At 46.1% G+C, this 24,378-nt stretch overlaps 1 protein-coding gene across 1 annotated transcript in view; it reads right to left on the reverse strand.

Annotated features, from left to right (window-relative positions):
- Nucleotides 1-1,796: 1,796 nt before the first annotated feature.
- The window catches only part of BFSP1 (beaded filament structural protein 1), a 59,050-nt gene continuing 36,468 nt past the window's right edge, over nucleotides 1,797-24,378 (reverse strand). The window contains exons 5-8 of the mRNA XM_048501377.1: nucleotides 24,182-24,289; nucleotides 14,110-14,330; nucleotides 8,568-8,653; nucleotides 1,797-5,136 (exon numbers count right to left, since the gene is read on the reverse strand). Coding sequence (XP_048357334.1) covers nucleotides 4,193-5,136; nucleotides 8,568-8,653; nucleotides 14,110-14,330; nucleotides 24,182-24,289 — 1,359 coding nt within the window. The 3' untranslated portion in view covers nucleotides 1,797-4,192. The remainder of the gene's footprint in view (nucleotides 5,137-8,567; nucleotides 8,654-14,109; nucleotides 14,331-24,181; nucleotides 24,290-24,378) is intronic.

Consider the following 24,378-nt stretch of genomic DNA (forward strand, 5'->3'; position numbering starts at 1 on the left):
GAGTGTTAAAATGTCCTATATAGTCGCAAAAATAACAAAATAGGTGTGCATATTTTCATAATGTTAATGGAGAGGCAACTTTAAGGACCAATAGTACATTTTGATATGACTCTTATTGTAATGTATATGGAAATATATATCTCTAGTGTCTTTCATACATACATATGTACACACACACACACATACATATGAACACACAGACATATGAATGAAATGAATTTGAATTCTTTGGATTTTATTTATTATTTTTTGCATCAGAGTACAGGTGGGGAAATGTCCATTTAGAATAACTTTCCGTGGTACAGCTGATGCGAAAATGACATTAATTTATCATTTGTTTTAAAAAATGAGGCATTCATGGGATTATTTGTTTGAACATTGTTAACCTATAAGGGCCTGTATTGCTGTTTTTTTTTTTAAAAAAGCACACACACAAGTAAAATAAAGAAATGCTGTAAAATGGTGAATCCTGGCATCGTTGCATATCAGAACTTTTGGGAAAGGTTGATATCAACTTTGGGTAAAGGAACTCGCAACAAGGGGAGACTATTCTGAAGCTCCAGTCACCGCTGTGAAAAATCTGATGCTCTAGAACAGGATGGCCAACTTATGCTGCTCCAGATGTTCATGGACTACAATTCCCATCTGCCCCTCCCAGCATGGCCAACACTGTTTGGGGGGAGCCTTCGCACAGGCAGTGCCATCAAATCGATGCAGCATCGCTCCCCCCCCCCAACAGTGTTTTTACACCTCGGTCCCCAAGTGAGGTTTTTGGAAAATGCTGGCTTCCATCTGGAGCCGAGCGAATGGCATCGGGTGGAAGCCAGCATATTTCCCACGCTGCTTCCCAGATGCCTCCTACCTCCTGCCACCTTCCACCATTCTGTGGAGACCAGGGGACATGCCTCCTGGCCTCCGACCCCAGAGACGTGTCCTCTGGCCTTCAGAGTGACAGAAGGCCAAAGGAGGTAGAAGGCATTTGGGAGCGGCGCAGCCCATGCGAAGGCTGTGTCGCCGGCTGCAGAGCCAACAGGGCCATTCATAAAAATGGCTCCGGGGGGTGCATCGGCATGAACTATGCCGATGCACCCCTGCTCAGCTGGCCAGGCGGAAACAGCTCAAGATAGGTACGTTCTTTGCTAATAGGATTGGTACAATATTCCTCTTTTAGCAAGAAATACCAAGACAAATGGAATACTTCATCACCCATCATGAGTTCTGGGAATGAACTCTGGTGGGTTGCAGCTCAGTTACAAAGGCCCCTTCCGCACACGCAAAATAATGCGTTTTCAAACCACTTTCACAACTGTTTGCAAGTGGATTTTGCTATTCCGCACAGCTTCAAAGAGCACTGAAAGCAGTTTGAAAGTGCATTATTCTGCATGTGCAGAACGAGCCAAAATGCTACAGCATGTCAAACAATGGGAAACATCTCCCAGAGCTAAGGCTCATTCTGCACATGCAGAATAATGCACTTTCAAACTGCTTTCAGTGCTCTTTGAAGCTGTGCGGAATAGCAAAATCCACTTGCAAACAGTTGTGAAAGTGGTTTGAAAACGCATTATTTTGCGTGTGCGGAAGGGGCCTAAGGTTCAAATTGCACCGCTTCTTTTGAAATGCAATCTTTGGCCATTTACGCATGCACTACTTACCCCACAGTGGTTTGCTTCACAATGGGATTTCTCACAGTTTTTTTGTTTACACAGGGCCCTAGCCCTCATTTTGTCCGCCCCCCCTTTTTTTTGTTTCCATGCCATCTCCATCTCCATTTGGGGAGATTGCCTGCTGCCTCCCCCCCCCCCCTTTGCCATCTTTGGTTAGCACTACTTTGCTGGACCTAATCGATTTCATGTCATTTTCAGCATTAAATTCCATTCATTTCAGCAAGCCGTTCTGATGATCCTGAAATGGCGACCTGACGAGTAGGAGGAAATGCGATGCTGTGGGTGCGGGAAGACAAAGAGGAGCGGGATGCAATGAAAGCTAAACACATACTTATTGTCGTTGCATTCCCTGTGAAGGGAAAAGTCACATTTTGAGAGCTTATAGAAACCATGGGGATTCTCTGAAGAGAAGGCAGGGTGGTTGCTGGAGAGTGAAAAACATGTGCATAACTGAGAATCAAACCTGAAAGGAATGTAGATTCAAAGTGAAGGAGATCTCAAGCAGATGCGTAGCTGCCAGGGGGCGGGGTGGGGCGCTTTGCCCCGGGTGCGTGCTGGTGCAGGGGCATGGCAGGGTTGTTCGGGGGGTGTTCGGGGCGTGGCGGGAGCTGGCAGGGGCGTGGCAGGGGCACAGGGCACACACGCAGTTCCCCCTCAGTACGGCTCTGATCTCAAGTCCATAAATGGCTTTTATGTATAGAGGTCAATGGCTGAGTAATGTCAAGACCCACCCATTTGTCGTTCCACACATTTCCTGGGAGCAAACCTGGATTTTATAGATTTCCTTTTTAAAAAATTCCTGGAAGATTTCAAACTGCAGGGAGGTGTGTATATATTAAAAAATTCTAATGCTGCAAGTAACTGCTATTAAAAATCCTGATTATAAAAGAAGGTCAGTATCTGACGCAAAACAGCTCTGTATAGGTCATCAGCACCGAAAAAGCACAGATGAACTTCAACTCAAAACTCTGTTTCCAAAGAGGTTTAGCATCTGGTGTACCTGAAATACGTATCTCTGGTAAACCAACGATTGGCGCTGTCAGCTCTGCCCACATTCATTGCTTTTGAAGGTGGAGAGAAGATGAATCCAAGCATCTTCAACTATGGCCCAGTCCAAGAGGAGGATTTAAGTCATCTCAACTTGTCCCCAATCACTGATAAGTCCAGAACTCAAAACACACACACACACACACACACACACACACACACACAATTTTGAACTGCATTGTAGGCAGTATGTCTGAGTGATTTTCTGAAATGCTGCCCTACCTAGTTAAATACCCACTCCCCCCCTTGAAGAACACTTCCTGTGGGAGGCAACACTTTTATTAGATGAAAATCAACCACATGTCACCAGCTACCATTCATCACTCAAGCATCATTAGAGATACAGGTTCTCAGGATTGTCCCTTTATAAAGGCATTTCAGAAGGGAAGCTAATGAAGTCTAGCATTATGTGCCTGACACACCTTGTAGTACCATTAGGTCAACTCAGAATCCTACCCAGGTCTATCCAACAGGCCTTACTCCAAGGAAAAAGCACTGTTAATATTGTGACATCAAGCATGCTGGCCCCAATCCAAATTGTGTTTCACAGTGTTGCGTAAGACCAGTGAGCACAGGAGGGGACGCTGTTGTCCAGTTGGGTCTCCTACCTCTATTAATGGAAACCACCAATTTCAGTTGAGTTCTAATGGATTGAATTCTAATCCATGACACACAACTGCACGAGTGACCCACGTGGATCTCCCTTGTTGCATTGGGACCACATAGTTGGAAACTTGTTCCATTAGTGGACCTGAAACAATTGTGTTTATTAACCCCCAGTCCTAAATATTAATTTTAAATAGCTGTTTTAGGCCTACTTCTAATTTTCGATTCTACCGGGTAGCTACTATGTCCTTCTCTTGATGCTGGCTTGAGAAGTAACATGACAAATTGGGTCGAATATCATCAACATCGTGATCTGGATGGCCTCAATCTCTTTAGTTCTCAGAAGCTAAGCAGCCCTGTTTAGTAACTTGGATGGGAGACCACCAAGGAAGACCTTGGTTGCTACACAGAAAAAGGCAATGGAAAACCACCTCTGATGTCTCTTGCCTCGAAAACCCTACAAGGTTGCCATAAATCAGCTATGATTTGACGGCACTTTTCACTGACACCACTATGGTCATCGTGCGAGTCTGAAATATGTGGAGAGTGTTCTGTAGCATCCATGTGGCAGAAGGTCATACGTGAACCAGGTCTAAAAAAACCTCAGAAGCGGAACTATATTATGAAGTATTAGAGTATTAACTGACAAACTGTCATGCCGAACAGCAAAAACAACTACTTTTATCATTTCCTCTGAAAATGAAAAAAAACCAAACCCAAATTCAAACCAAGCAAGTCATTTAGGCTACAGTCCTTAAAGCACTCACACAAGTATAGGTCAGCTGACTTCAGCTGATCTTGCTATGGAATGAAAGGTGTTGAGGGTCGCAGCGTCGATAACAGCGCTGAGAAAACTGGCTCTCCAAAGATGCACGTCAACAGCTCTTGTCCCCACTCTTCTTCTTGCTGGTCTTTTCAATCATGGTCTCCACGATCATAGCCGTTTCTTCATACGTTTGGATTTTGTCATCGAATTGCTCAATGGATTCCACCACCTCAACCTTCTCGTAACTTAGAGAACCTGGGGGGCTCAATTCTTTGAAAGAAGGGCCACCCGCTCTGCCATATTCTCTGCCTACGTATATTCCGGATTCGGTTGGACTCGAGATTGGAGTCCCCTTGGGTTCTATGACGCCTGTCTCTTTTGTAGACTCTTCCTCTCTTTCTTCAGATTCTTCCTGCTGTTCAAATTCACCTTCCTTTTCTCTCTTTTCTGGTTTGTATTGATATATCATCTCTTCCTGCATTTCGGACCCCTCCTGCGTCTCACGGGCTTCCAGTTCTCTTCGGTCACCTTCCAGGGGTTCCGGTAACTCTGGGATGGGTTCCACATCAACTCCACTTGGCATCTTTTCTTCAGACACGGAGATCCCACCTCCAGAAGGAATGGATGAAGAGTGGTAGAAGGTGTCATCGTAGCTTCCCTCCTCTGTGACAACCACATACCGTTGTTTAGCATAGATGTCGGTTTTAGATTCCGGTCTCTGGTAGCATCTGATTCTCTCTCTCACTATATTGCACAATTTGTCAAAAGCTTTGCTCATCTGGGCTCCATCCGGCACATCTTCTGGGGTTCTTTCTTGCTCAGCTTCTTCTCTCCCTCCTTCTTTCCTATCCTCACTTTCTATCATGAAGCCTTCGTGTGTGAAATCCAACTGATCGGTATCAAAGCCTTCCAGAGTTTGGTCATATCTTATATCAAACGAAGTGCCATGGGTGAGGTCTTTAGGTGTAATCTCCTTCCTTCTTGAGATTTTCTTCGGAAGACTTCTCTGTCTTGGTTTTGCACTGGCAATTTCTTGCATGACCAAGGTAATGTCTGCAGGAAAGGGTGGGAAAACAAAATCAACCAATGACCCATAATGAGAGAGACAATGGCCAGCCACCTCTTCAAATGCTGTTAACACGAATTGACACAATTCGTCTTCTATCTATATATATAAAAAGCTTTCCGTGTATGTGTTGATGACAGGGTACCTCAGTAACTGCTGGGCCAATTCCTCTGAAAATTCCCAGCCACTATAGTCAGTCAGGCGAGAGTGTTTTCAGATGTTCACATACCTGAAATTTCATACCTGGCCCAGGTAAAAATGCCTTTTTCCTGGCGCTCCCTGGTGAAGGACAGGGAGGGGCCTGTGTGTAACTGTCACCCTTAGAATGTTCGTGCCCTTAGAATGTTCACTCAGATGGCCAAAGATGAGCAGTGGAAACAGCACATAGGCAGTAACTCGAGTGGAAGTGAAACACATACACACACATACACACGAGGGAGAGGGGAGGAGGCGGAGGAGGAGGAGGAGAAGAGGAAGAGGAGGAGGAGGAGTTTGGATTTATATCCCCCCTTTCTCTCCTGTAGGAGACTCAAAGGGGCTGACAATCTCCTTGCCCTTCCCCCCTCACAACAAACACCCTGTGAGGTAGGTGGGACTAGAGAGAGCTCCGAGAAGCTGTGACTCAGCCCAAGGCTCCACCCAGCTGGCATGTAGTGGGAGTGTACAGGCTAACTCTGAATTCCCCAGATAAGCCTCCACAGCTCAGGCGGCAGAACGGAGAATCAAACCCGGTTCCTTCAGATTAGATACACGAGCTCTTAACCTCCACTGCCACTGAGAGGGAGGGGTGGCATCAAAGATGGGATCCAGCAGTTTCTCACAGGTTCCCGAGAGTAGGTTACTAATTATTTGTGTGTGCTGAGAGGGGGTTACTAATTGGTGATTTTGTCCACGCAAGCTTTTTTTGCCTTAGATTACCCCCCCCTTCTCTCAGAAGGCGTAAGCCGCAGAACTTGAAGCAGCTCTAGCAGGAGGAGCACCAGCGTGCGTGGCAGCCGGCGCCTGCGTGCATTCGCTTCCCCCCCCAAGGCCCGGCACAGCGGCGGCCTCCTGGCCACACCCCCCCCCAGTAATGCCCCGCCCCTGGAATGGCCAGCCAGCCCCCCCATCGATGCCCCGCACCAGCCCCATTGAGCGCCACGTCACAGTTTGAATCCAACGCCACCATGGGAACCTGTTACTAAAATTTTTGGATCCCACCACTGGGGTGGCATGCAAGGAAGAAGTGAGGGAGGGAGAAAAAAGGGACAGTGGGGAGGCATGCAGGGAAGAGAAGTAGAGAGAGGGGAGACAGTGAGCTGCGCGCAAGGGAACATCTGATAAGGACTCCACCACTCCTAGCTGGAGGGAAAGGGAAGGGAGGAGGGGAGGCGGCATGCAAGGGAAGAGAAGGGAGGGAGGGAAGAGAATGAGGGGTGGCATGCACGGGAGGGGAGGCAGGGGGGCCCTGCATCTTGATATGAGCCCACCCACCCTAAGCGGAGGGAAACGGAAGGGAGGGAGGGGGGGGGTGGCATGCAAGGGAAGAGAAGTGAGGGAGGGAGAGACATGAGGGGTGGCATGCCTGCAAGGGAGGGGGAGGCAGGGGGGCCCTTTATCTTGATATGACCCACCCACCCTATGGCGGAGGGAAGGGAGGGAGGATGCAGGAGTGAGGGAGGAGACAGTGAGGGGTTGTGCACCTGCAGGAGGGCAGGGGCCAGCATCTTGGTAAGCCCACCCACCTAAGCCCGGAGGGAGGAGAGGGAAGGGAGGGAGGGTGCGCATGCAAAGGGAAGAGAAGGGAGGGAGGGAATAGAGTGAGGGGTGACTTGCAAGGGACAGGAGGGAGGGGCCAGGCACCCTAGATTCCCTGAATACTGCAGTGCCAAGCAGTTAAGAAAAACCAGGCACGCATTACTCAGAAGCAAGCTCAGTACAGCAAACATGACATACTTTGAATGGCTGTGTCGCGACCCGTCAGAGGGTTTCCCTCAGAAGCGTAATAACCCATTGCCACCAACCAAACTTTACTCCCCAGGTAAAAGAATCATGACCAGCCAGCCTCAGATGTGTGTGGGAGGGGTGCCTTCCATTCCCCTAAGGAATGCGGGCACACACATCACTGACATCAGCATTACAGTATCAGGCTGTATGTTTGCATCGAGCATGTACTGCTGGCCTCAGTACAATTGATTTCGGAGCGGCTACTGTTCCTTTTCTCCCCATTTCACCACAATAAGCCCACAGCAACGCTGTGGCCGGGCCACGCCTTAGTATATGCATAAAAAAAAAAATCGATCCGTGTGTTTTTCGCCTGACAGGTGATCTCCCAAACTACTGGACCGATTGCTTTTGAAATTTTTCACACAACGTCTCATTCGCGTGCGGCCAGGTTTCCATACTGTTTCCACACCTCCTGTTGTGTACATGTGTCACAACTGTGCCAGTTATTGTGTACATGCCACACCTGTGACAGTTGGAACCACAGTTCTGTTCCGCAACAGTGCCATCTGCTGGCCGTCAAAGCAACACCATCTGATACAAGGGAATCAACCATGCCTTCCTTGAAAACCACTGCCTTATGGAGTGAAAGGGATGGGGCGGGCCATCTGCACATGGCCCACCCACCCTAGCGGAGGAAGGGGAAGGTGAGGGAGGGTTCAGAGGTTTGCTGGTCCAAACGCTCTGAAATGTTCTTTGAAAACCATACAGGAGTTGCCATATGTTGGCTGTGACTTGTCAATATGTGTAGGGGTGTGTGCGTGTGTGTGTTTTCTTTTTTTTCATTTAGTATTATTATTGCAGGGGGGAGGGGGACTAGATCGGGATCTCTTCTTTATCTTTCTATGGATGTGTTATCCAGATGTGCAAAATAAACAAAAAAATCTCAACAGGAAAATGCCACTGCCCCACAGCTGCATCGAAAGTCTTGCACAGGACTGATGAGATTTGTGCCCACATTGCACTGCAGAGGTCAAATTTGACCCAGGACGAAATAAAAAATACTTCGAATTTCTTCAGGCTTAGCTGGTTTATGGATTGGATTGCTTGATGCGAAGGTTGACCGTTACTCGCTGGCCACTGTGCACTTGTTATTCATGCCTAGGAGAAAGATTGAGCTAAAATTTCCATGAATTTTAATGAAGGTTGGAACTTGACCCATCACCAGCAAGGGAGGCAGGTAGCATGCTATAAACTTCTCCTTTCCTGCAGCTTTCAATCATTTCAATCAGATCTGCTCACTGCCTGTTTTTCTCCACTTTCATTTGATTGCTCTTAAGCAATGGAGAAGGTTTGTATCGATAAGTGAGTGGACAGCTGACCCTCTTCAACCAAGTCAAGTCGCTCGCTATTAGACTTCATGCCAGCTGGGAAAGCAAGGCACGTTGAAAACCCACCAGTCTTACAGAACCAAAGCTCAGAAGTCATACATTACCTCTTCCTCTCAGAGTTGGAATCTGCGGGGGTCTGTAGCTCTGTGTGAACAGTGTCATAGGAGTTCCGACAATGGCAGAATTCAACCTGGCACACAAGGGTAAACAATGGAAGAGACATTTTCAACAAAGCAAAAATGGGTAATGATTAGGCTGACCTTTTGTCCCGCTTTTGGCGGGACAGTCCCGCCTTCAAACAATTTGTCCCGCGTCCTGCGGGTTATTTCAATTGTCCCGATTTTTGGAAGGTTGCCGCACTGCCTTCTGGGGCGCAAGGCAGTGCGGCAGCCTCCCGCGCGCGCGGCCGCAGGAGCACGGCCTTCTGGGGCATTGCCATTTCCTGCCCTATCACAGGGCAGGAAACGGGAGCGTCTGAGAAGGCCGTGTGCATGCACGCACGGCCGGCCGCCTTCCCCCCCGTCCCGGTTCACAAAGGTGACCATGTGGTCACCTTAGTAATGATTTTCTCCCTCACTTTAAACCAACGCTAAACCAAATATAGCCCAGGCTAGCAAGTTTTTGCCAGATCTCAGAAACAAAGGACAGTCGACCCTGACAAGTATTTGGATGGGAGACCTCTAAGGAATACCAGGGTTGTGACATGGAGGCAGGCAATGGCAAAACACTTCTAAATGTCTCTTACCTTGAAAACGTTACTTTGTTGCCATAAATCCAGAGGCGGAGCTTCCATGGGGACATATGGGTCATATGTCCCCAGAAGCCCACCAATCAGTTACGTGGAGGGGCAGAAAATTGCCCCCCACACTTCTAGCCTAGGCCTGGCTGGTCTAGCTTTCCTTTCAGTGGCAAGGTTTCTTTGCAAGTGCAATGTCTCCTGCCCGGCAGAGAGGCCGCTTAGCAACCAGCCCACTCGTTCAGGGCTCCATTCTGGATAAACAACTCTTATTCCAACTGGGGATTTTAAATTCTCACCTCCCGGTTTGAGCGTTCCAGTGCCATGCTTAAGAGCGCCTTCTCCCTCGAGCGCATAATAGCACAGCGTTCTGGAACAATTCAGAATGGAGCTGCTGCATCGGTGAAATTGGCAGATTGCTTACAGTTAATTAGGAGAGACCATTTCCATCTGCGGGTGAAGAGTCAAGGGTGGGCTTGTTTATTTCTGGGGCCGCGACTGAACTGCTGCCTGTACTCTAATCGGTGGTGAAAATGGAAAACATTAAGCCTGCCCTTTACCGCTAATGAATAATATATTTTATTGAAAACAAGTCTCATACTTGAACACAGGGTATGACCTTATGCCAGGTCAGACCAGCTGACTCAAGTACTGGCTACAGTGACTGGTAGCAGTTGTCCAGGAAGGGCCGCTTTCCTTAACCCTAACCTCATCCTGTGTGTGTGTGCATGCACGCCGTCAAATCACAGCTGACTTACGATAGGGTTTTCAAGGAAAGGGATGTTCAGAGGTGGTTTGCCGTCGCCTGCCTCTGCATCGCCTTTAAAAAGGGCTTGGACAGATTTATGGAGGAGAAGTCGATCTATGGCTACCAATCTTGATCCTCCTTGATCTCAGATTGCAAATGCCTTAGCAGAGCGGTGCTCAGGAGCAGCAGCAGCAGAAGGCCATTGCTTTCACCTCCTGCATGTGAGCTCCCAAAGGCACCTGGTGGGCCACTGCGAGTAGCAGAGTGCTGGACTAGATGGACTCTGGTCTGATCCAGCAGGCTAGTTCTTATGTTCTTATGTTCTTATGGGCTGAGAGAGCTGTGATTGGCCCAGGGAATGGGGAATCGAACTTGGTTCTCCACATTAGAGTCTACTGCCCTTGACCACTATGCCACACTGGACTGAACCCTTTTACTTGGAGAACCACGGGATGGAACTTGGGACTTTTTCCAAGTATCACTGCGGCATAGCTGCTCCATTATGTATTTTTTGAGCCTCTGTCAATATATTTTTGAAAAGGGGAAAAAAATAGTTGGCAACAAACAGAAGTTTTATTTTTCCTAAATTTAAAGAAGGTTTCTTGGTCAGTTTCTGACAGTCTGGTTTGCTAGTATAGTTGTGGGGGGATTATTTTATGTTTAGTTGCTACCACATAGATCGGCGGTTCTCAACCTGTGGGTCGCGACCCCTTTGGGGGGTCGAACAACCCTTTCACAGGGGTCGCCTAAGACTCTCTGCATCAGTGTTCTCCATCTGTAAAATGGATAAATATTAGAATTGGGGGGTCACCACAACATGAGGAACTGTGTTAAAGGGTTGCAGCATTAGGAAGGTTGAGAACCACTGACAGAAGAAGAAGAAGAAGAAGAAGAAGAAGAAGAAGAAGAAGAAGAAGAAGAAGAAGAAGAAGAAGAAGAAGAAGAAGAAGAAGAAGAAGAAGAAGAAGAAGAGGAGGAGGAGGAGGAGGAGGAGGAGGAGGAGTTTGGATTTATATCCCCCCTTTCTCTCCTGCATGAGACTCAAAGTATGTAAGTATGTAAGACAAAGAGTATGTGACACCCCACCCCAAAGGTAACCCAGTATGCTTTCATGGCATGGAGGAGGAGGAGGAGTTTGGATTTATATCCCCCCTTTCTCTCCTGCAGGAGACTCAAAGGGATTTACAATCTCCTTGCCCTTCCCCCTTCACAACAAACACCCTGTGAGGTAGGTGGGGCTGAGAGAGCTCCGAGAAGCTGTGACTAGCCCAAGGTCACCCAGCTGGCGTGTGTGGGAGTGTACAGGCTAATCTGAATTCCCCAGATAAGCCTCCACAGCTCAGGCGGCAGAGCGGGGAATCAAACCCGGTTCCTCCAGATTAGATACACGAGCTCTTAACCTCTTACGCCACTGCTTATGAACTGGACGCATTGTAGTGCGTCCAGTTCATAAGCATGCTACTCACTTTTTTCTAGCTATCTTAACAATTCTTTTTGCCACTATTGAGCTCTGCCTGTAGGATTGTAAATGAGACTTGTATGAACTTGTGACCTTTCTCTCTCATATGCTCACCTGCAGTCAGAAACGCTCACTTCCATATTAGGGTTACAAACTTTGTCCTGAGGAATTTCTGGAGATTTGGGGCAGTGTGGTGGAATGGTAAAGAGTATCAAACTAGTTTCTGGGAGACCCGGGGTCAAATCCAAATTGTGCCATGAAAGCATACTGGGTGACCTGGGGGGGGGGGTCACATACTCTTTGTCTTACATACTTTACAGGGTTGTTGTAATGATCAAATAGAAGAGAGGAGAAGGACGTAAACCACTTTGGGTCCCCAATGGGGACAAATGTGGGGTATAAATGAATTAAATAAGTAAGTAAGTAAGTAAATAAACAAATAAACAAACAAACAAACTATGGTCTCTTAGGCTTGTTCTGGAACTAAAGCAGAGGTGGGATCCAGCAGGTTCTCACAGGTTCCCGAGAGTAAGTTACTAATTATTTGTGTGTGCCGAGATGGGGTTACTAATTGGTGATTTTGCCATGTGATTTTTTGTCTTAGTTACACCCTTCCTCCGCTCTTCAGCAGTAGCGCGCGGAACTTGAAGCAGTCTAGCAGGAGGTGCACCAGCATGCGTGGCAGCCTGCGCCTGCGTGCATTCGTTTCCCACCCAAGGACTGGCACAGCGGCTGTGTCCTTGCCACAGCCCCGTTCAGCAATGCCCCGCCCCCGGAATGCCCAGCCACACCCCCATCATGCCCCACCCAGCCCCATTGGTGCTACGCCACTGTTTGAATCCCACCACTATGGGAACCTGTTATTAAAATTTTTGGATCCCACCACTGAACTAAAGTCATATGAGGTTAGGGCATGTCCACAAATTACTAGCTCCCTAACACACGAGAGAATGTTTCTAAAACATCAACTCAATCACTACATGAACCTCAGGTCCTTGTAGTTTTCATCAAAAGACATACCAATATTCTGAAACTCCGAGCATCGCTGCTGTTTTTAGGCTTGGAGAATGGGAAAAACAAATACCAGATTTGGCCTGAATCTGGGTGAATTCACGCATATTCGGGCAAAAATCAGTTGAATATGTCCTGCTCGAATATGCACGAATCCGAATGCAAGGTACTCGGGCTTTCGGGGGGTATTTTTTCGTGTTTTTTTCACAATTTGGTCTGCAGCAGGCACATTTTTAAAGCTAGTGGCACCAAAATTTCAGGGTAGGATCCAGACACTGTCATGCTGATACCACTCGAGCTTGGTGGAGTTTGGTTTTGGGGGGGCAAAGTTATGGACCCCCAAAGGGAGTGTCCCATCCCCATTGTTTCCAATGGGAGCTAACAGGAGATGGGAACTACCCCTTTGAGGGTCCATAACTTTGGTCCCCCTGAACCAAACTTCACCAGACATGGGTGGTATCATCAGGACAGTCTCCGAATGATACCTTGAAATTGTGCTGCCACTAGCTTTAAAAATGCACCCGACAGGCACTCCAAGAAGTTTGCCCAGATTCTCTGCTTCGCAATGCCTCGGCTATATTGTAGCCAATGGGGAATTTCTGAGTGAGTAAGCAGGCTGCACATTTTTTAAGATAGCGGCACCAGCAGCCCTGCTGTAAATTAGGTACTCCTACCCAGAGCAATCCCCCCAGAGGCTGCCTCCAAATCTCCAGCACAGAGCCAGCGGGGTATAACAGCAAGCCCCATTGAAATCTATGGTGGAAAAAAACAATTAATTTTCCCCACTGTAGAACTTGCTGGAGAGAGCTGGGAATTTCTGGGGAAGTGCTGTGGGGTGCACATTTTTCAAGTTAGAGCCACAAAACGTTCAGAGCATCTTCAGGAGACTCTCTTGATGACACCACCCAGGTTTGGTGAATTTTGCTTCATGGGGCGGTGGGAGATGGGCCCTACCATTTTGGGGCCCATAACATTGACCCCCCCCAAAAAAACAAAGATCACCAAACATGGATGGTGCCATCAAGAGACTCTCTTGAAGATACCCTGAATGTTTTGTCGCTTTATCTTGAAAAATGTGCACCCCCAGTCCTCCCCAAAGAAATTCCCCATTGACTCCAATGGAGTCAAGGCACTTCAGAGCACAGAACCTGGGGAAATTTCTTTGGGTGACTGTCAGGGGCGCATTTTTAAATCTACTGGCATCAAACTTTCCAGAGACTGTCTTGATGATATCCCACAAGTTTGGTGAAGTTTGGTTCAGGGAGGCCAAAGTTATGGACCCTCAAAGGGATAGCACCCACCTCCTGTTAGCTCCCATTGGAAACAATGAAAAATGAGGCACTCCCTTTGGAGGTCCATAACTTTGCCCCCCCCCAACCAAATGTCACCAAACTTGGGAAGCATCACCAGGACAGTTCCCAAATCATATCTTGAAATTTTGCTGCCACTAGCATTAAAAATGCGCTCCCTGCAAGCCAAAACATGAAAACACCCAAAAATACAAAAAAAAATCAAATGGACCAGAATTTATCGGATATACCCAAATATTCAGGATATATCCAAATATGTTATTTGTCTTATTCAGGCATACAGATAATTTTATGCCTGAATACATCCAAATTCAATTTTTACCAAATTTTTAGGGTATTTACCAAGCCTAGCTGTTTCTCAGCACAACAAATGCCCCCTTACCTGCTGTCCTCATTTTCAATGATACGCTTGTAGCGTTGGAGTTCGTTCTCCAGGGATTGCTGGTAAATGGAGAGCTGGCGGCAGTCGTTGGTGTATTTTTCCAAGGTCCTTTCAGCGTCTTCAATGCCCTTCCGCAGCGTCTCAATCTGCTCGTTGTACAGCTGAATCTCATCTTCGTAGCTCTCCTGGGTGTTCTTAATGGCCTGCTCTAGCATGGATGTCTGTGCAACAAATGCATATGAGAACAGGGGCTTGAAGCATTTCTGCCCAGCAAAATGCACCTTTGCTACCAGTCCAATCAGAGGCAAAGGTACTCTAGCTTAAGAACAATACAACAATGTGTGTAACGTATAGATAAGTAAAAAACAAGAATCGCGTCACACACGAAGGCGGAAACTAAATAAATGCAAAGCCAATAAATCTGTGAAGTTACTACTATAATTCATAAAGTGTTGTATAACACTTTATCTTCCTCAGGAGAAGAAATTCATAAATTCTCTTTTAAAAGTAAGTGTGTATAACAAAAAACTATGATTATTGTTATTATTATTATTTGTAGAAAATCCATATGGCAATTAAGAAATATGAAAAAGAGAATTTATGAATTTCTTCTCCTGAGGAAGATATCCACGAAAACGCTTTTTGAAACGCATGAGGCGTTTGAGAGAGAGACTTGAAAGGATTTATAAGACTGGAGATATTTACTTTGACGCTCTTTGAACCATTATTTTGGCCTTTTGCATATAATATTACACTGTATGATTTGTTATAAGAATTTGAATGAGAGACTCTAGATACTTACAGAGACTTAAGATAATTATTCTGATGAATTTGAATCATGACTTTGGTCTATTTGTATGTTATACAACACTTTATGAATTATAGTAGTAACTTCAGAGATTTATTGGCTTTGCATTTATTTAGTTTCTGCCTTAGTGTGTGACGCGATTCTTGGTTTTTACTACTCTAGCTTAAGGCCATTTACCGCCATGAATTTAGACTTAAGCAACTCTGCCAAGGACTGTGTGGTAAGTGCCCAGAAAATATATCAATCTGCATCACTGGCAACTCAACACTTTTCAACGACTGATACTATTTGGAATGAGTGCGGTAGACTATTTATCCCATGCCATTGGCCATTTTCACACAAGCCCCTGATAATATTTTGCAAACATTTGCAAAATGTTTTTTTTTAAAACCCATGTGTCTGCACTTGAATGGATTCCTGGCCACCATTTTGTGGTTGTTCCGTTTCTTTTTTTAAAACTCTGTGGTTCCAATGAGCCTTCGAGTCCTCATGCTGTGATTCTCTTTGTAGCTTCAAAGACATGACTCCTGAAATATTTTTAAAAAACCTGATAGATAGACAAGCCTTTATTGGCATTCCAAAATACAATAAAACAATAAAACAATTGTCCATAAAAAACAGATAGATACAGCAGCCATTCAGAGTCTTATCAATAGTTTAGTCCAAATGGACTAATCAAAAGTGCCGTTCCTATACACCTCTCCACAGACCAGACTGAAAACCCACCAACAGAGCCCAGGCATCACAACAGCATACAGTATCAACACTCCACTATAAAACACAGAGTTTGTTAGAGTGGCACCTAACACAGAACAAGGGATAGGGGGCGAGGAAATGGGCAAACAATTGATTTGACTCCCATAGGTTGCCACAGCCTTCAATTGTCACTCCATCTGGCAATCAGTAACAAAACTACGGCATCTCTCAATGAATCACCCACAGGTTATTTGACTTTGGGTGACCGTGAACCCAAAGGTTGCTGGCAGAGGTAGGCACTGTATAACAGTAGCAAATAGTTAATGTGAGCAACATTGCTGTTGTTATGATGATAGCAATCTAGTGCTTAATATCCATCTAGCGTTGCGTCTATAATCTTTAAAAGATATTTTGCTATGCTTTCATAAAAGTAAGGATCAAGATTATCTAAGATTAAAGGAATCCTAAGAGCATCAGTTAAATGATTGTATAGGAGTGAAGCAATGATGGGTCATTCTGATCTTGGCAAATCTTGCTTAAAAACCTGATGAAAATAAAGCATTAGATGGTCCCGGAAACCACACAACACCCCCATTAGATGGTCGACGCAACCTCAGCCCGGAAACCACAAAACACCCAATTAGATTGTCGGCCCAACCTCAGAAAATGGCACCAGTGAGGAAGTCTTGGGAGACATGGGAAACATTTTAAAGAGTTCCGCATAACAAGTGAAAATGCTCTCAAAATGTTTTAACAAAAGAATTGCTAGGGAACAGCATGCAAATAAAAACTTTTCAGTCAGGAAATAAACTGTTTTGGTTCAAAACACCATGTGGCACTCCATGGAGGAAACATTTTATTTCCTGTCTAAAAAGTTTTATTGTTTTTGTGCAAAAAGGGCCATTGTTTTGTATTACAGAGCAATGACAGAGTGCCCAAAAGAGCTAGAAGTCTGCTTCACTGGCAACCCCGTGTGTTTAAGCAAACAGTACTATTTGGGGTTGAAAGTGGCAGATGAAAGAAAAGGGGGTACATAACATGCTGTGATAAGCAAATTAAGGGGGACACATGAAGCTGCTTTACAGTGAATCAGACCCTTGGTTCATCAAAGTCAGCTCTCCAGGGTCTTGGGTGGAGATCTTTGTTTTATTCATTTATTCATTTATTATTTGATTTCTATGTGGCCATTCCCCAACAATGGGTTCAGGGTGGCTTACAAAAAATCCATTTAACATCCAATACTATTAAAACTTCCATCGGCACTTCAAAATAAATCTAACTATAAGGAATGGGGTATGGGAAAGAAAAATGGAAAGGCAAGAGGAATCAAGCAGACACAGGGACAGGGAGGCCAGATATGATGAAAAGAAGAAGAGGAGGAGGAGGAGGATGTTTAATATCCCACCATTCTCTCCTGTAAGGAGACTCAAGGTGTCTTACAAGCTCCTTTCCCTTCCTCTCCCCACAGCAGACACCTTGTGAGGTAGATGGGGCTGACAAAGTTCTGAAGAACTGTGACTAGCCCAAAGTCATCCAGCAGGAATGCAGGAGTGCAGAAACACAGCTGGTTCACCAGATAAGCCTCTGCCACTCAGGTGGAGGAATCAAATCTGTTTGTCCAGATTAGAATCCACCTGCTCTTAACCACTACACCACCTGCTCTTAACCACTACACGCACAATTGCTGTCCTCAGCATTGGCCTGGTGGAACTTACAGGTCCTGTGGAAATTAGACAGGTTCTGCTGGGCCCAGGTCTCATTTGACAGAACATTCCACCAGGCCGGGGTCACAGTAGAAAATGCTCTGGTCCAGTTTGGGGACAGCTGGATATCTATTGCATCATCTACAGCCAGAGTCTTTAACTGGAGATGCTAAGGATAGAACCTGGGACCTTCTGCATGCCAAGCAGATGCTCTGCCATTGAGCCACAAACCTTTCCCAATGGGACTGTTTCTTGTAGAAAGGATGACTTGGCACGATGCAAGGCTGCCTTCTTCTGCTTTTGTGCCTGGAATGGTACCATCAGATCCTCCGAAGATGCCAGCCACAGATAGAGGCAAAACATCAGGAGAAAATGCTACTGGAACACCGCCATACAGCCCGGAAACCACACAACATCCCAATTTCATGTATAATAATAAAGAGACAGAATATAATGAACCTTTGCCACAAACTAGCTTGAATCTTGTCAGATCTTGGAAGCCCTGTTTAGTATTTAAATGGGAAACCGCCAAGGAAGACCGGGGTCACTACGCAAACCATCTCTGAATGTCTCTTGCCTTGAAAACTCTATGGGACTGCCATGGCAGCAAGTTCATGGTACTTTCCACCACCACAATAATAATGTACAGTGTCACATTAATGCAATCTAAATTGACCACGAGGTGGCAGTATATCACTTGGATAACATGGTTCACTTACCAAAAAATGAAAACTTTTGTTTTGTGGGCACATAGCAAAATGCCAAAGCAAAAGCATTTTTTTAAGGCCCACTGAAATACCACAACACTGACTGTAAGCTGTTGAGTCCTTCAGAATCTTTCCTTGGGCTAGATGTTAAAATGGTGGGATGGGGCAACGTTTAAACAATGACCTTAAGGCCATGATAAAACATTTTTTTTGTAAGGTGAATTTTTGTTTTCCGAGTGATGGTCTGCCATCTGGTGGTAATAATATTTCCTCACTGTTCCAGGGACACAAAACTTCTGAAAAGTTCCATACGGATCATTTAAATTGCTCTGAAGACATCGACATGAATTGCACAGATCAAATCACCTTTAAAACCTTTAAAAATTTACACTTAAAAAAACCTAACCTTGTAAAAATCTACCTCGTTCTCACACTCAGGGGTGGAGCAAGGGGGAACTCCACCCGGGGCACATGTGTGCCTTGCACCCTTGCAGTGCCCCTGCCCTGGAATGCCCCCAGAATGCCACGCCCCACACTAGCGCATGACTGGTGCAAGACACCCCGACATGTCCCCTGGGCTCTACGCCACTGCTCACACTGAAAATGGCTGGCTGAATGCAAAAGTATACCCCTGCCCACAAAGGGCATAAACCTTCCAAGCTATTTCCTCGTCCTGTTCCTGATGTTTTTTGGCTAGAAGAGATACAGTTGCCAGCTGCTTGAAGGCAAAAGATGCCCTTTCCTTTAATCAAGGATTAATAGTATGGTATTTATCTTGGGATGGGATTCATCTTCACATCTATTTCCACATGTTAAGCCTCTGACATTTTACTCCAGGCTTCTAAGCCCTTAGGTAAGTGTGAGCCATCTTTCCATAGTCAGCTACAAAACCGAACGTGCTGAAGGATGCCACCTTCTAAACTAGTTCAATGTCAATTCGGACTTACACAAAAAGAGTTGGAAGGGATCATATAGGCCATCTAGGCCAATTGCCTGCTCAATATAGGATCAGCCTATCATCCCTTATAAGTGATCATATAGTCATTGCTTCCCTGAACTGCCTCCTTGGTGCCATTTTCTGAGCTCACTTAGTTGTTCCCAGATTGGTCCATCATGGATGTGGGCTCTGTTTTAGGATAACTGAGTCTCTCCCCACCCTGCCGACCCTTGGGATACCTAGCAGTGTCATGGCAAAATGGGGAACCCATTCTCTACATTGGTTAGTGTCATCACAATGACACAGTAAGATCTTTTCTGGACCTGACCTTGCCCAATATCTGCCTTGCAAAATACCTTCCTCACAATGACCCTGCATTGAAAAGTGTTCCCATCTCCAGCCCTGGACTATCCACCCTGCGGAGACAAAGAACTTGTTAATGTATTTGCCCCAAATGCTCCCACCAGTATTGTGTTAACCAAAAACATCTTCCTCTGACTAATCTCTCTTTAAAGACCACCTTATTTACATTGCCATTGTTTTATAGCGATGATTGACCCAGCACTCTGCCCACCTCTAGGCACTGCCAGCTGAGCCCATCAAGCTAAGCACTCAAACCATTAGATAAATGACTCAAAACTTAAGCTTGATATCTGTCTCTTGTCTTTCCCCAGAAAGGCAAGATTCCTCGTTGTCCTGGAAGATTAAGGGCCACTCTGCATAACCCTGAGGGTCCCTTTTTCCCTATAAGAAGCCCCATCTCCAGTAGCCAGTGTTCAATATCTCTGAATACTTCTCTGTCTGTTGATATTGTCCCCAATGCGTTGATCTTTTTGCTACCAGATCAAAGCACAGGTCGCTCAGTTCTGTTCACTGGACCTTTCTGCTCCAAGATCAGGTGACTATAACCCTACTCCCCAAATTCCCTTCATCTATTCCAAACCTATCCTCTCAACACTATTTCCTAGGGCTTTGTGTGTGTATTCTGCTGCTTTGATTATTGTGTGCTTATGAATTCCTATTATCCCTTAATAAAATTGTTAAACTTTACCTCACTCTCCTGTGGATTTCTTGCAACAGCTGACCTTGGTGTACATAGGCAACAAAGGTCTCAAGCTTGCCTGACCTTCTGCTAAGCCAAGAGTCTGTTTTCACTAATTCCCGCAATCTAAAAGGGACAGAGTCCCACCATTTCAGGTAACACAGTTTCCCCCTCATCTGTTTATTTGCAGCATTTCTCTGTTCTTTTATTTGGGGGGTCAATATTTGAAGCATCAAGTATATGAGTAGAGAATGTAGAATGAGGCTGTGAAGCACTGAAGCATCAATTCAACAACAGAACTCCCCCCCATCCAAAAAAGAAAAAATCTTGTAATGGCAGCCAGGAATCATTTCAAGGGGGTGAATACAAACACATATTGTAAAGCATGGGAAGAAGAAGAAGAAGAAGAAGAAGAAGAAGAAGAAGAAGAAGAAGAAGAAGAAGAAGAAGAAGAAGAAGAAGAAGAAGAAGAAGAAGAAGAAGAAGAAGAAGAAGAAGAAGAAGAAGAAGAAGAAGAAGAAGAGGAGGAGGAGGAGGAGGAGGAGGAGGAGGAGGAGGAGGAGGAGGAGGAGGAGGAGGAGGAGGAGGAGGTTGGATTTATATTCCCCCTTTCTCTCCTGTAGGAGACTCAAAGGGGCTGACAATCTCCTTGCCCTTCCCCCCTCACAACAAACACCCTGAGAGGTGGGTGGGGCTAAGAGAGCTCCATAGAGCTGTGACTAGCCCAAGGTAACCCAGCTGGCGTGTGTGGGAGTGCACAGGATAATCTGAATTCCCCAGATAAGCCTCCACAGCACAAATGGCAGGGCGGGGAATCAAACCCGGTTCCTCCAGATTAGAGTACACCTGGTCTTAACCACTATGCCTCTGCTGCTCCTTGTTGGGAGGGATTGAAAACATTTTAGAAACATTTTAGGGGATTTGTGCAGAAAGGGCCACTGACCCACAAAGTCAGCCTTCAAGCATTTCCACTTATGCATTTGGGGAAATTGTTCTGTGATACCAGAATCCTGTGTTTTCCAGCTTAGATGTTCAGGAACTGTATTCCCATCAAGTTTTCTACCAGCATGGCCAATTGGCCATGCTGACAGAGGCTGATGGGAATTGTAGTTCCTGAACATCTGGAGAGCCGCAGGTTCCCTACCCCTGCCTCAGACCTATCTTTCTGTTATTTATCATGGACCAGCGCACAGTAGAGTGCTACGGAGAGATACCAATAAGCAGAAAAACTCCAGGGCTTTATTTAATGGTCTCAAGTCAGGCATCAATCTCCATCCTCTCTCATGTTGTATTTCGGACAGCCATTTTGAGAATGAAGAAGCTGCTTGGTTGGAGCAGCAGTGTGGTTAAGAGCAGGTGCACTCTAATCTGGAGAACTGGGATTGATTCCCCACTCAGCCACTTATGCTGTGGAGGCTTATCTGGGGAACTAGATTAGCTGTGCACCCCAAAACACACCAACTGGGTGTCCTTGGGCTAGTCACAGTTCTTCTGAGCTCTCTCAGCCCCACCCACCTCACAGGGTGTTTGTTGTGGGGAAAGCAGATTGTAAGCCCCTTTGAGTTTCATAAAGGAGAGAAAGGGGGGTATAAATCCAAACTCTTCTTCCTCTTCCCAAGTCCGTAAGACAGGTTGAACAATATCTAGCACAAGTGGAAAGTTGGGATCCATTATTATCAGTTTGATATAGTGGGAGAGATTACTGCAGTCTTTTTCTCACTTTTCCAGCTGCACAAGAGCTCTAGCATAAGTGAAAGTTACGGACTGGATGTGTCCCACTTACTAAAGAAGCTACAGTTTTTGGCAAGTGTTATAGTTTAGTTCAAAAGGCAAGCAGGGGTGGCTTTAGGCATGAGGCAGCTTAGCAGAGCCCTGCATGCCCTAGCAGTGTAGTGGTTAAGTGTGGCAGGCTCTAATCTGGAGAACAGATTTGATTCCTCACTCCTCCACACGAATGGTGGACTAATCTGGAGAACCAAGTTTGATTCCCTACATCTCCACACGAAGTCTACTGAGTGACCTTGGACCAGTCACAGCTCTCTCAGAACTCCCTCAGCCTGTTGTGGGAAGGGAAAGTGATTGTAACTCCTTAAATCTGCAGCAGTGGCGTAGGAGGTTAAGAGCTTGTGTCTCTAATCTGGAGGAACTGGGTTTGATTCCCAGTTCTGCCGCCTGAGCTGTGGAGGCTTATCTGGGGAATTCAGATTAGCCTGTACACTCCCACACATGCCAGCTGGGTGACCTTGGGCTAGTCACAGCTTCTCAGAGCTCTCTCAGCCCCACCTACCTCACAGGGTGTTTGTTGTGAGGGAGGAAGGGCAAGGAGATTGTAAGCCCCTTTGAGTCACCTGCAGGAGAGCAAGGGGGGATATAAATCCAAACTCTTCTTCTTCTTCTTCTTCAATGTAGAGAAAAGAGGGGTATAAAAACCAACACTGCTTCATCTATAACCTTTGTCCTGAACCCCTGCCCTGCCATTGCAGTGGAAACAGCATCCCTCAGGCAATAGTGGAAAATCTCCCATGTAAAATATTGCAAATTCTCCCCAGTTTTCTGACACTCAGGAAATAGGGGAGACTGCTCAGCTGTAGGGCAATGATTCCGGGAGCCCATTCTCAAGTTCCACCCAGGGGCCCAGAATCCCTAAGACCACCTGTGAAGAGATTGCATGCTGGGAGAAATTTTCAACAGTGAACATTCTACCTGCAGCAGTTAGGCAGTTAAACTCAGCCCTCACACTGAGGGGGTTGGAAAAAAAAGCTCTCTGGTTATAGAGGTGTGTAGTTATGTCAGAGCAGATTGTTTTCAGTTCAGCTAGAACCAGAAATGTGAAACGAATGAACTGTAACTTAAAGAGTTACTTAGTTTAGTGCGTATGGTAACAAACTCAAGCTTCAAATGCATTATTTTGCTTTTGCTTGTTTCTTGAGGAATATTTTACCTCTCAATAAATGAAAGATTTTTTTTAATTGGCTCTGGCCCTTTCCGCACACACGTGGAATCGAGCCTCCACCGGCATAATTTTTGCTGGTGGAGGCTCGGGGACCGTTTGCACGCTAGCGTGCAAGCGGCCCCCACTTCCCCCCCAAGCCGGAGAGGCGGCTCCTCTCAGTCAGACCCCTCCACTTACCATCATGTCCAACGTCACTCTGGAGGGCTGCAGGGACCCACCATGCTGTCTTCCAACCTCCAGGGTCTCTGCAGCCTTCCAGAGTGACGCTGGACATGACGGTCAGTGGAGGCGACGGGGAAAGAGACATCTTCCCAGCGGTGTGGTTTGCATCGCGCCGATAGGAAGACGTCTCTTTGCAAAAACCTTGCTCATTGAGCGAGGTTAAAAGCGGCGACTTCACACCGCTCCCGGGTGTCCAGGATGGCAGCAGCGCCTCCTGTGCGAACAGCAGCCCAGGGACGGCGTTTTTGCTGTCCCTGGGCCATTGTATATTGCCCGTGCAGAAAGGTCCTCTGAGTGCTATGTGTCAATCAAATCAGAATCCATGCAGGAGCAGGGAGTTCCTATTGAAAAGGAACCACAAGCTCAATTACTTCCCTGCATGAGGGACAAGGCACCTTCTTTGGCAAGCCCCCAACTACACAAGCCCTGAGCTATGTGGGGAGGGGAGAGGTGTTCATCTAGCTGAGCCACCAGTTGGCCTACCCAGGCAAGGTCTACGTGACTGTAAAGACAGGTGAGTTGAGGGGCTGGTATTTTCTTCCTTCCTACCTCCCACCTTTGAGGGGGAAGAGCTTCCATAGTGATTCTGGGAGCCCATTCTCAAGTTCCATCCAAGTTACACCCAGAATCCCTAAGGCCACCCCTGAAGGCAAGGCGCCAATTCTCCTCAACACCTGTGGATACTTACACAACACCTCTCTTATGTGACTTGGTTGAGGGAATAGGGTGTTGGGTGTAATTTTATGACATTTTTATTGTCATGTTTTATTGTTATGCTTTTGTTTGTGATGTGTTTATTGGAATGTTTTATTATTCTGATTTTACTGTGAGCCATCTGGACACTTTAGTAGAAGACTGGGTAAAAAAATCATAAACAACCAACCACTGACAGAAATATTTGGTATTAAACATTCTGCCCTTGTGTGCAAAACTGCTAGAGCTCAAGGTTTTCCAGTCTTCCACCTGCCAGTCAGAGTGTTGCTGTAGGATCTGGCCCATCATACCTCCGTCTGCAGTTTCACCTTCTGAGCCTGGAGTTGACCAAGGATGCTCTTGTATTCCTCTAGTTGGCTTTGCAACATCGGTATCCTCCTCTCGGTTATCAGCTTCTCCTGAGATGAAAGGAAGGTTAACGAGGGGATCTGAGTCTATATAACAACACCTTTCCTGGCACCCTCCAAAGGTTTTCAAAAAGTGGGTG

This window comes from Sphaerodactylus townsendi, linkage group LG01, assembly GCF_021028975.2.
Source record: "Sphaerodactylus townsendi isolate TG3544 linkage group LG01, MPM_Stown_v2.3, whole genome shotgun sequence".
Classification (NCBI taxonomy): domain Eukaryota; kingdom Metazoa; phylum Chordata; class Lepidosauria; order Squamata; family Sphaerodactylidae; genus Sphaerodactylus; species Sphaerodactylus townsendi.